The sequence below is a fragment of the Melospiza georgiana genome, chromosome 5, assembly GCF_028018845.1.
Source record: "Melospiza georgiana isolate bMelGeo1 chromosome 5, bMelGeo1.pri, whole genome shotgun sequence".
Lineage (NCBI taxonomy): Eukaryota > Metazoa > Chordata > Aves > Passeriformes > Passerellidae > Melospiza > Melospiza georgiana.
The window spans coordinates 12,549,061-12,561,604 of NC_080434.1; the positions used below are offsets into that span (position 1 = coordinate 12,549,061).

The 12,544-nt window shown below is 38.4% G+C and overlaps 2 protein-coding genes across 2 annotated transcripts in view; one reads left to right on the forward strand and one right to left on the reverse strand.

Moving 5' to 3' along the window:
• Positions 1-86: 86 nt before the first annotated feature.
• On the forward strand, positions 87-574 carry C5H4orf46 (chromosome 5 C4orf46 homolog). Its single transcript, XM_058024983.1, has 2 exons — positions 87-248; positions 344-574. The coding sequence occupies exons 1-2, from the start codon at positions 87-89 to the stop codon at positions 497-499; spliced, it is 318 nt and encodes a 105-aa protein (XP_057880966.1). The 3' UTR covers positions 500-574.
• An 11-nt stretch (positions 575-585) lies between these two features.
• Positions 586-12,544, reverse strand: part of RXFP1 (relaxin family peptide receptor 1) — a 48,109-nt gene continuing 36,150 nt past the window's right edge. Inside the window, exons 11-18 of the mRNA XM_058024982.1 lie at positions 12,059-12,130; positions 11,260-11,331; positions 10,795-10,866; positions 8,737-8,808; positions 8,264-8,493; positions 6,527-6,937; positions 5,791-6,009; positions 586-3,716 (exon numbers count right to left, since the gene is read on the reverse strand). Coding sequence (XP_057880965.1) covers positions 3,415-3,716; positions 5,791-6,009; positions 6,527-6,937; positions 8,264-8,493; positions 8,737-8,808; positions 10,795-10,866; positions 11,260-11,331; positions 12,059-12,130 — 1,450 coding nt within the window. The 3' untranslated portion in view covers positions 586-3,414. The remainder of the gene's footprint in view (positions 3,717-5,790; positions 6,010-6,526; positions 6,938-8,263; positions 8,494-8,736; positions 8,809-10,794; positions 10,867-11,259; positions 11,332-12,058; positions 12,131-12,544) is intronic.

Consider the following 12,544-nt stretch of genomic DNA (forward strand, 5'->3'; position numbering starts at 1 on the left):
CGGCGCTCGGCGGGAGCGGGGCCTGGGCGGGCCGTGGGCGGCGCTCGGGCGGGAGGAGCTCCCGGCGCGGGAGAGCCGAGCGGGACATGGCCGAGGCGGGGCCGCTGCCGCCCGCCGCGGTGCCCGAGGGATCGCCCGGCGCCCGACCCCGGAGGGTCCGCGGCGGGAGCGAGGGGTCGGGGTCGCCGGAGCTGCCCGGCGGCGACACGCGGGAGCTGCTGGAGGAGGTGGAGATGCAGATCGGCGACGTGAGTGCGGCGCGCTGCCCCCGGGCGGGCTCCGGGGCCCCCTCGGGGACGCTGCCGGGCGCCGGTGACCCCCAACCTCTCTGCCGTCCCTCCAGGCCGCCTTCTCGCTGGCGAAGATCCTGGAGGCGACGTCGGCCGTGTCGGCCCAGGTGGAGGAGCTGGCCACCAAGTGCTCGGAGAACGCCCGGTTCCTCAGGACGTGGCGGGACCTGCTCAGGGAGGGCTACGAGTCGCTGAAGCCCAGCGGGTGAGGCCGGCCCGGCCCGCGCTGCGGCGGGGCGCTCCTCGACCGCCGCCTCAGGGACCTCACGTGGAGCTTTGTTTTCCCCCAGAGGGCTCTCGTATGGATGTTTTATGGTCGTCTACCGAATAAAAAAACTTAGTTTAGGGAATCAGTTTTGACTTTTAGATTCTTCGTTGAAGCTCAAGCGATCTCTGACTCCCCTATTTTTTCCTCTCTCTTTTGTGCTAGCGTGGTAGATACAAAGTCAGTATGTGTGCTACGTTCAGAACTCCTTACTGGTAGGGAGGTGGTGTCCTATGATAAAGAATTGTCAGCCCTCCTCTTTAAGACCCGTCACCAGCAGAAACCCTGCCAACCCCAGAGAAACTTCAACTTCAGTTTTTTGTTACACACTTTTTTATTTTAATGTTAAGTATGGGATAATGCGACAAGTTGTGGCTTATTTATGAGCTGTAGAAAAACCCTATATCCCAAACCTTACTATTTTCAGCAGTATCGCAATGTATGTCTATAAAGCTGCAGATTATTTTTTGCAAGATGTTTTATTACTGCAAACAATTTTACCCAACCTTTTGTTGTAATAAAGTGCCTTATGATGAACCCTGTATCTCTGTAGGGTAGACATTTAGCAGCATTGTTTAATGATAGGCTGGATTATTTTGAACTGTAAGTAAAAGCTTCTGTTAGTTAGAATAGAATCTGTGACATTTATTCTCCTATCCCTGGGGAAGCACCTCAGAGCTTTTTCAGTGTTTGGTTTTTTATCTTTGCCTTAAGCAGTGGCTAGTTTGATAGTCTAGAGCTTACTGTTAATACAACCTTTTGGTCTGAAGGGTGGCTGATCTGTAATAAATAGCTTCCCTGACACTCCTTTACCTTAACCAGGCGCTGTGGAAAAAAGGAATACTGAGGTGCAAGGGCAGGCTGCAGGAGAATGTGACTCTGCCATAACTTATTAGCAGGCCTTATTTTTACTTATAGGACTTTGAGAAAGACCCACTGTAGCTTGCTTACCAAAACAATAAAGAAGTTGCAAAATTATGAAGTATTGACTGTTATTGTGTTATTGATAGAAACAAAGGTGACAGTGAATATAACCATAATCCTGTGTAGTGAAAAACAGGTAGTGGTAAGGTCAGGCATCCTTGCACATCTCACCAAAGGCAGTTGCAGCCCTTGAGAGAGCTTGACCCATGAGTAAGGAACTTCCATTGAATTAAGTTCTAATTGTCCTAGTTAAAGACAATCCATGTGGCAGGATTTTGCTCAGGTGTTTTTAACCCCAACAACCCAAAATGTTGCTGAACAGCTTGGAAAAGAAGTCATTTTGTTTAGCAGATTAAATTTTATTTCAGTAGAACATACAGTAGTGGAAACAAGATGCTTAACAATCTTCAGTTTCCAATCAAAAGATAATCCAAAGTTCTGTAAACAGTTGAAGTGTGAGCCACACTTTTTCAAAATTTTACTTCTTATACCGCTAAGAAGTTAAGTGCAAACATTGGAAGTATCTTTTAACTTAATTTTAAATAGTTTCAAATCAATACAAAAAAGAAGCTGTTTTTACCTTTTTGGGCTTCTAGGCCATCAGACTGAATACGGTACTGAAAGAAGAAGGGAAGTTGTAATAATTCATAATAGAAAACATTCTCTTCATTAAGAATGTGTGAAGGAACTGCCTCTAGGGGATTGATTCAGATGGGATATTTTTTATTTTACCCTGTAATTCTGGGAAGTAAAATAATGCTTCAAAAAGTGCTGAATGGCTGTGGTCTTTAAATTACTTCAACTGTAATGCATCCAGTCATGTACAAAGTGATTAAAATGTACATGTCATGACACCTATTAAGACTGATAATTTTCTATTTGACCATCTCCCTTGCACATAGAGAGACATCTAAAGACTGGTATTTGTTGAAGTCTGCAAGCTGTGGTGAGCTACTTTTGGTAGCCTGTTAAGAAAAGTGAGGGAAAGAGCAGCAGCAAGGTGCTGGGATACTCAGTCCAGTCTTTCCAGAGTAAGAAGGGAGAAACTGCCACTAGTTAAAGCTGGGGGACTCACTTGGGGAAAAAGAAAAACCAACCAAACAAACCAAATCCCTTATTTTTATTTTTTTCTTCACCACAGTTCTGGTTCTGCTTGAATTAGAATCTTAAAGATCATCTAGTCCCAGCCTCTCCCTGCCATGGCCAGGGACACCTCCCAGTAGACCAGGCTGATCAAGGCCTTGTCCAACCTGGCAACTGCCTTAGAACTATCATTACCACTTCACTATTGCCTTTACATGAGTTAAATAGTCGGTAAATTTATAAAAGGAATATAATTTTCATTTGTTTGGCTTTGACAAAAATAGTTAACTGACCTAATTATGAAACTTGAATGTTTTTCTTACAGCTATTGCTCCTTAAAGCTTTTAAGAGATGATGCAGCCTAAATAGAGCCAGTCAGAAACTTTGAGAAGAGAATACATTTCTTAATGAGGAAACTTTTAACTGTTAAAAAATCACCTGTTGAAATGGGAACTTACAAAAAGAAAAAAAGAAAACACACACACACACACACACACACACACACACACTTCCCCATAAATAGATGATTTTCAAACAATCTGCTTTCAGGGTGAGATGTTTCAAATGACAATTCATGCTTTTTCCACACTCTTGGCTTCTGGAAGAAAAAAAATCCCCAAATATCTGATTTCTCATTCTGATCTAGGATGAGCTGTCGAAATGTCAGGTGCTGCTGTGAGATGGTGAAATGCCAGTTCTACCTGCAAACAGACACCCGGCTCCCTCTCCTTCCCGCAGTGGTTCAGGTGAGTGCTGATGTCACACCTCCCCATTTCCCTCGTGGCGGTAAAGCAGCAAGCCCTCGGATGTGACACTAACAGTGCCCATGTCACCGTGAGGACTCAAACGTCATTACGTGCAGGAATTCAGTCTTGTTGACTGCGTAGTCACTGAAGCATCAGAAGAGTCTGTACAAAGCACAGGCTTTGTAACCTTTGGCGTGATTTCATGCATCGGCCACATCTCTACCCAAATGAATGATGGACCATACGGTTTCTGGCTGCCTTTACCTCTTTTGGATCTTCTCTGTCTGTAGTTGTACCAAACCTGGTGAATCATTTCTTTGAAAGGTCGTGTAGTCAAAGTGTAGAGAAGAGGATTCAGAGCACTATTTATTGGCAGTATAAAAATCACCACCCAAGAAGTTATGGTACCTTAGGGAGGGAAAAAGAGAGGCAGCTGTAATATGCACCCCAGTGTTTGCATTCTTTAGTTAGCATAAGCACTTGATGCCAATGCAGCATAGCTTGTTGGTGAGAGGGGGAGATCATGTGCTCTTAGGCTCAGCTCCTGGCACAACAGGTGCTTTGCTTTTTCTTCTTTCTGTTACACTTGCACTGCTTCTTATCTCCCTCTGTTTTCAGTACTCCCTGCAAAAGCTGACATTTATTATTCTCCCAGTAGTTCCATTTATCCCTCTTTTCTATCCCACAGCTCCCTATCTGCCCTGACAGACTTCTTGTTCTGGCTGAGCCCCTTTTTTTTGCCCCAAAGCCTTTTATCTCTGCTTTGCTCCTTATCTCTTCCTGTGATCTCCATTCCCCGTCCTCTTCCCAGGACTGATAACATGCAGTCCGAATCATGCCCCTGATGTTCTGTCCTGCAAAGCTATCCTCCATTCCCTGTATCCCCTCAGAGCCTGGTTTTCTCTTCTGCACCAGGACTTCTCCATTCCTCTTCCTGAAAAAGAGCGTTGTATACATCTTCCTGATTTCCTTCTTTTCCTGTTGGTAAGAGTTTCTGTGTTCACTGTCTGCCTATGTCAGTCTGTGCACCTTTACAACATCCCTTTGTCGTCCTTTAGTGTTTGGGAGATAAGTTACCTGAGGAGCAGGTGGAGAAGGGACAGGATTAAAGTGCTGAAAGATGTCAGTGGGCGCCCTCCCTTGTGTAGTTTGATTTATAAAATTGTTACAGAACTGTTCCAAGAGGCATAAAAACCTTAATTGACTCTCTCCTTCCCGGACTCCTCTCCATGCCCCTCTCCACATTTACAACTTTGTTGCAATATCGAGACATTCCTGTTGACACCCATCAGATTGGCTACAATTTTGGACACAAGCAGGTGCTTAGTTCTAAAACTGTCACATTGTATCACCAACACAAAGCAAATGCTGTCAAAGGAGGTTTACAATTTGTGTCAATTTGAACAGCTAGCTGTCACGTCTTTAGTCTCACAAATTGAGTAATCTTTAATCTGGTTCATCTATCACAGGACACCAATTTGCTGAACCCAAGATCACCCTGTAGTTCAGCAAGATTTCTTCAAGGTTTCTTGACTTATAGTACACCTGCTTCTACTTTTGAAAATATTTTCTTTCAAATATCATAGGTGGTTTGAGAGCTTCTTGAAGAACAATTTAAAAATATTTGAAATAACTGAATATTTAACATAATCAGTGTAACTTCCAGACATTTGAGATGCAAGCCCAAACTTTGAAAATTTCAACTCCCAACCCTCCTGGTCAGCACATAAGGCAAAATCATCTGAGCTAAAACATTTTCTTGCCAATGTAATATTGTGACATACATCTGTACACTGAGTCTGAATCCGCTGCTGCTGATTGTTCTGTTCATGCTCACATGTCCTTTCTAACAGGGTTAACAAGCCCCACACGAAGAGGCTTTTTTCTGGCATCTACTGGTATTGCAAAGAGAAGGAAAAAATTAAAGTGCAATTTTAGTCTTTTAGGTTACACTATTTTTACATGGGAATATATTCACAGCATGAAGAAGATAAGCAGGTCTTTATATGACTTAATGATTTGAGCTATAAATACTAGTTTGTAAAATAAAATAATTTTTTCAGAATAAGTTATGTTATTAAATCAAGATAGAAAACACTATATTGTCCTAAGACATTTAGGCAACAGAAACAGCAAAAGTCCTAAGATGAGAAAAGCCAATGGAACTCAGTCTTGATTTTCAAATATATTTGTACACTTTATAGATATTATATGCAGATAGACTTGAATGATTTGAATTTTGGAGATTTTTATGTAACTCAAAGGGGGCTAATCTTTCATTATTATAGTAATAGAGTTTAATCAAATAACAAAACTATATTGTTCATTATATTGTGTGTAAATATATATATATATATATAGATAGAGAACATTAAGTTAATTTCAGCAACATAGTTCTTTCATTAAATTATTTTTCTTCTGAAGTAGAAGGAACATTTCATGCAGGCACTGTTGAAACAGCCTCATAAAAGAAAGGACATACCTGGTATTTCTACTCGAAGTAAAGAAAGGAGTTTCAAAATAAAAATAGGTATCCAACATAGTGCATCAGTAAATACAATGAAGAAAAAACGTTTAGCAAGGATCATCTCTTTTTTAATATGATTCCGAATTTCAGTAGCCATAATAGCTGTCTGGTGAACACTGTAGAACATACTCCCATAGGAAAACACAATGATGACAAAAGCTGCCAAGTTTACACCTGTTTAAAAGTTAAAATTAATTATACCTTAAAAGAATAATTGCAATTCTACATCACCTATTTGCATTCTGGATAATAAAGAAGAATATTTCATCTAAACTGCTAGTCCCATGGAATTAAGTGGCCAGAAAATCTGAGTCTGTTCTCATCCTGAAGAGTGAATTTTTGTCTCTACTCAGGTATTCATTTTATTCACTGATAACTGGCAAAAGATTGCCATCTGATTAAAACTAAATAGTTCTTCTCTAGCCTTACCATTGCTCTACTTCCCTAACATAGTCTATTAATTCAAGAACATAATGAACAATAATTTCTTTCTACTTTCTCATCCCTTCATGCATTTTAAGATAAGTAGGCACACATCTAACACAGTAAAGTATTTATATTGGAAATAGTCTTTAAATGCTTGCTGAAGCATCTAAATCCAAGGAGGTGTGAACATCACAGCTATCTTAATTGTTTGAAAACTTGGTTCCTTTGCAGCTCTAGTAATACATAAAGAAGAAAAGCAACTTACCTAAGAAAATCACAACAGAATAAATCTGACTTCCTGAACTTTCTGATTGTTCTGAGTGAAGAGGAAAACAGACGCCATTGGTGCCATAGTAGTTCCTGAAAAATTCCTTATTGCTCAGTGGGATAAAAGCAACAGCAAACCCGATTATCCAGATAAGAACCAAAATGGAAATTGTCCTGCATTTTCTGGGCTTCAAACACCTAAAAGGATAAACTATGCAGATGTATTTTTCCAAAGTCAGATAAGTCAACAGTAAGACTGACACCTCTGTAGACAGAATAGCCAGCGATCCAACCAATTGACAGTGGATACTGTCCATCCACAACTGAGCGTGCTTGTTGTATTCTCCACGATATTTAAGATCAAAAGCTCCAATCACAAATAAATATATCCCCATCAGACAGTCAGCACCTGTGGGCACAGTGCTTAACATCATTATTTACACATCTGAATTTCCCATTCTCTCTGCACATGTATCTTGGAAAGCAGACACACACACATACACACATAAATAAATATATAAGTATCTACTTACAAGTAAGCTACTACACAGTTATAGATATAAAATAGATATTAGATATCAAATCAATATTACATCTGGAATAGTACTATAAATTACAATTATATAATGAATTACAATGAATTAATTGTAATTACTTAATTATAGTAATTACTTAGTAATTAAGTAATTATGTTACTTTTTCCTTTTTTTGTTTTCCTTTTGATTTGGTCTGACAGTTCATGTTTCATACTTGTTTCCATTTTTTAAAGCTCTGGTAAAATTGTTTTGCAGATAGAAAAATATACAGCTTTATTTATAGAAATATTCTTGCAACCCTTTTTTATTAGGTGTTATTTCTTTATTTATTTCTATATTAACATTTGGCTTAAGAGATAATTTTCTTTCAGTAGGCCATCTCTGCTGAATTCAAGGTTATTTTTTCCACCTTTTGCTAGTTCAAAGTTCATGTGCATAGTCTTCTAAGACTAGTAAGGGGAGATGACCTGTCAACACAGCTGAAGTCTTCGTGGGTATTTTGCTAAAAATTTTGCATAGTATTCAGATTGTTTCATGGGAAAAACAAAGTTTCAAAATCACCAGCATGCTGCATTTAGAAATGTTGCAATAATTTTAGACAATGTTGACAGCTACCTCTCAAAATGCATCTAATTGCATTTGTGCAATACTTATCAACTCTTCTGTGTTGAGAGACTCAGGATTGTAGTGATTGTATTGCCAAGTACTTAATCAATAAACTTGTCGTGCTTTCAGGATTAAAATAAAAAAAAATCACCCCAATTCCTAATATTGGGGTGTAAGGACAAATTAATTTTCTATATTTGCATAAGCAACCTTTTGTTTGTGCAAAGAATAGAATATTTGAACACAGTAATTACATGCAGAAATCACTACTTACTGAGAAATGCATAGTAAAATATAGGGGTTTGGGCATTTGAAATATTGGAATTTTATTTCTTCTTGCTGAAAAAAGTGGGAATTTGACAGAATTCCCACGGCATGAAAATCAAACATGAAACCTTCGGAATGTCCCAGCTGGCAAAGGCAGCATTTAACGAGACTTCTTGGTATATAAACCACAACATTTTGTGTTTTCATTTGCAAGGTCACAAAAGCAGAGTTAACCTAATGCTGGAAATACATCACTTTACCATAATAACAAATATCATACACACTACAAGCAGACTAAAAATATATTGTAGATATGGAGTACTCACAGCAGAGAGACATGATGGAGATGGCATGCAGCTTGTTCTCTGATCTGATGTAAGGCCTCATGCAGATAACAAAAATGTTCCCAAAGCAGGTAATGGCAGATACAACCCAGACAAACACTCTCTGTATGATGCTAGCTAAAAGATTCTCGAGGGAGGAAATGCCATCAGTGTTGGGCTTGCAGCTGCGCACGTGAGGAGCATACCCACAGTACTGGAATTTCTTAAAATATCTGGTTGTGAGAAACAGATGAGAGATCATTCTGGATTGGTTGTCAGAATACCAAAATTATCTAGTAACTACTCAGAAAACATATTCTGAAAGAAGAAAAGTAAATAAAAAAAGGTCAAAATTTGACAACTGCTAACGTGCTGCTTTTCAAACATCTTTTGAAAAGATGTTTTCAATTATCCAGTATTCTGTAATTGTAAAATTCAGGCCAAAGAAAGCAAACTTTCTAAAATAATCTACTTACATGTGGGAAAGGTTTCTCAAGGGACTGAACATTCTCCTCTGGATGTTTGCAATTTCAATGCCCTCCAAGCTGCTGTAAAAATACATTCTCAGTAAAAGGCCATAGAAACTCAGTGGCAAAACTCCAAATTTTATGAGCATTGAGTTGTGATTTTATGATAATAGGAAACTAAAGAAGAACTTTACTCCATCTAATCTGTCAACCCTTTGTAACCTGACCAAAAATTCCTTGTAAAATCTGGAGTGGACCAAGAAGGAATTGCAAATAATTTTAATAAACTCACTGTTCTTCCAGATTCATGAAGAAAACTCTTAGTGCTGCACTTAGTCATGAGAATTAATGAATGTCTGATTAATATGTCGCCCTTTCAAAGTACTATTCTACTGATGTTCTTTCATTATCTCTGGGGAAATAAAAACTTGTTCTAGTAATATTTTTACACACCTCTTCTCTCTTTTGTCCCAGGGACTGCTTTACTAGACAAACAAACCAACCCGAGAACTCAGTCTCTTCTTTTTGTCAAAACCAGCAGGAAGCTGGGACACAGAACACAGCATGTAAGAAAAAATGCTGGCTTTTTTGTGACACACAGGTGGGACTCCTTATTTTAAATTTTATACCTATATATATGAAAGCAGTAATATTTTTTCCCCTGCAGTGCTAGATCAATAAAATTTAACTCTGTAAGATGTTCTTTTAGAACTTCAGGTTCTGTATCCTTCCAGTCCCTCCTATTCCCTGGTTAGATGTGCACCTGATCAAGGGTCTTTGGTTCTCCTTGTGGGGAGCCTTAATTGGATTTATTGTTCAAAGATTTGAATGTAATATTCCTGCGCGTTCTGAATTCATCTGGGCAAAAATGGAGAACTGGTTAGTTGATGTGCCTTGGTGGGCAGTTTTGCTGGCAGATGTGAGAAAGTCCCAACAAGGAATTGTGCCACTTTTATTTAAGTGCTGCAATGAATCCTCGGGAGTGCTTTCCCCAACTATTTCCACTATTTCAAACAGATAAAGAGGGAACTGGTATCCTATAAACTGCCAAAACACAGTTGTCTGTTGATCTATCTCAAGATTTAATAGTTTTTTTTTAACTAAAACAGGATGAAGGCCATGATCACTGATTTGTATGAGTTCTTTGGTGTTAAATAATAGATAAAATGATAAAATCATGCTGTAGCTTGACTGTTAGGGAGATAATTGCTTATTATGTTCTGTGCTCAGCTCCTTATTTTCATAACACTTATAGATTTAGTATTTTCAGTTCATTAGCCTTTTACCAAATTTAGTTGAATTTGGCCAGGGGATTCCAGTCACTGTGAGGAAGCTGGTTTGATCAAAAAAGGTATGTGCAGTGCTGGCTACAGCTCACACATAATCACATCAGGCCAAACCATAAACTCCTACTGCACTGCTGTCCAAGAAAACCTCTGGTTTTTAATCTCCACAACCATTGCTAGTAGGGTCTGTTGCAATAGGACAAGGGGTAATGGTTTTAAATTAAAAAAGGTTGATTTAGACCCGATATTAGGAAAAAAATTCTTTATGAATAGGTGGTGAAACACTGGAGTAAGTGGCCTAGAAAGGTGGGAGATACCCCCTGCCTGGGAACATCCCTGGTCAGGCTGGACAGAGCTCTGAGCAACCTGACCTAGTTGAAGGTGTCCCTGCTCATTGCAGGGGAGTTGAACTAGAGGACGTTTAATGGTCACTTCCAGAACAAACTTTTCTATGATTTTGAAGTGATGTCTGACAAGAACCAATGCTGTGCTACATACCAAGTTGGTTCCTTCAGAGCTGAAGTGACCAGTGAAGAGGCACTTAAATCTACTGCAGGATCACTTCAGAGCTGCAAGATTGTTGCTGCACTCTCTCAGAGTTTTAGGAAGAGCTCTGCTGGCAGAATTCAAGTTAGAGCTACTGTATTAGTGCACCTGCAAAACTCCTCCTAAACTCTTCAGGGACAATTTCTTACAAAACATATTCTGGATCATGTTTGACTGAGGGAGATGTGCAAATCACAAAGAAAATATAGCTAAAATATAAAAACTTGATACTTACAGGGATTTGAGTTTAATTAGAAAATCAAACTGGTCTATTTGTATTTTCTTGATGGGGTTGTAAGAAAGGTTCCTGTAAACACAACAAAAATAATTTTGGCCACATTCCTTACAGCTTGTTCTAAAAATAAAGTCAATCTACTTTTAAATTCTGATATCATGTTAAGTGTTTCCATGAAATTATTAATTTCTTATGATGTAGCTAGCATAGCTCATCTTGTATGGACTAACAAGATCTAGAAAAAGGTAGAATTTGAACATGCTGTCTTTTGGGACATGAAAATGCACATCTTTGACAAAATTATTCTGGACAAAATGCTATATAAAATTGCTTTTGGTCTGTTTTTTAGGCAGAGCTTAAATGATGCATACAAACAAATGTACTCTTTTTTGACACATATGACTGAAAGCATCATATCAAATGAGGAATGTACAGTTATGTATAATAATAAACAAGAATCCTTACAGTTGTGAAAGCTCCTTTAGTTCCTTAAATATATATGGAGGAAGTGATTCAATCTTGTTGCTACCCAAATCTCTGCAGAAACACACAGATCACAGTAAGTTCTTACTACACACAGTAATTTTACTGAATAGTTTTGCAGTTTCATTATACACAATTTTATTTGTCATATAGGATATAATTTATTCTATAGGTTATCTGAAATCTGGACTATAAAAGAATGATGTTAAAACACGGTGGGAAGCTAGAGCTATCAGATCTTGCTTTGTCTCATTAGTTCAGATATACTGTTAGATGCATAATTTATTGTTATGTTATTTCCATTGAAAAGAAAGTAAAATACCATTAATTTGACTTGCAGAAGCTTACAAATTAATTAAACATATTGTTTCATGATGGGAATGTATCCACATGGGCTAAACTGCATTTATTTCTACCTTTTATCTTACTTTCGCTGTGCAGAAATCCTAATAAAAGAGGAATAAAGGTCTCAGTCCAACCAAAACTGTCAAACTGGCCTAAAAGACACTGAAGGCACACATGCACCTAGATTGTAATGATAAAAGGATAATTAATATTATTATATTCAGGGAACATAATGTGAGAAAAGCCCCAATATGATTGGTACAGATGATGTATTTTATTGATTATTTCTTTCCTGTTAAATATATCTTTAAAATATAGTCTAAGGAAGGATGCCATCTCCAGAGCATATAGGAAATAGAATTTATGATGAATGATATTTATATTATAAATCACAAAACTGTGTGATTTATACAAATATGAGAAGAAATCTACTCACAATTCATCTAACATCTGGAGAGAAGAAAAGCTGTTTTCATTTAGGGAACTGATTTTATTTCGTCTCATCACCCTGAAAGAATAAAACAAACTTTTGTTTCTTCTTCTTGGTGTCTATTTAATTTTGAATATAAGATTTTATAAACTTTAAAAGTTCTCTGTTCTCTGCATCTTCAAATATTTGCTCAATTCAGTTAACAAGCTAATTGCATCTAGAAGTTTGCCATTTTATCATTTGGTAAATAACTTTTTTTTTTTTTTTGCCTATACATGCATGTACTTCTACATATATATATGTACACATACACACACGTGCATCCATGGAAGGCTGATGCAAACTGCCTGAGGGCAGGAGGAAGATTAAGTGGGCTGAAAGACTTGTGACCTAATCCTGTCTCAGACACAGGTACACGGCTGTGAAATTTTTCATTCACCCTTGTTTCATCTGCCACTGAGCTTAGAAAGCCAAGAACATGGGTACTGGGGA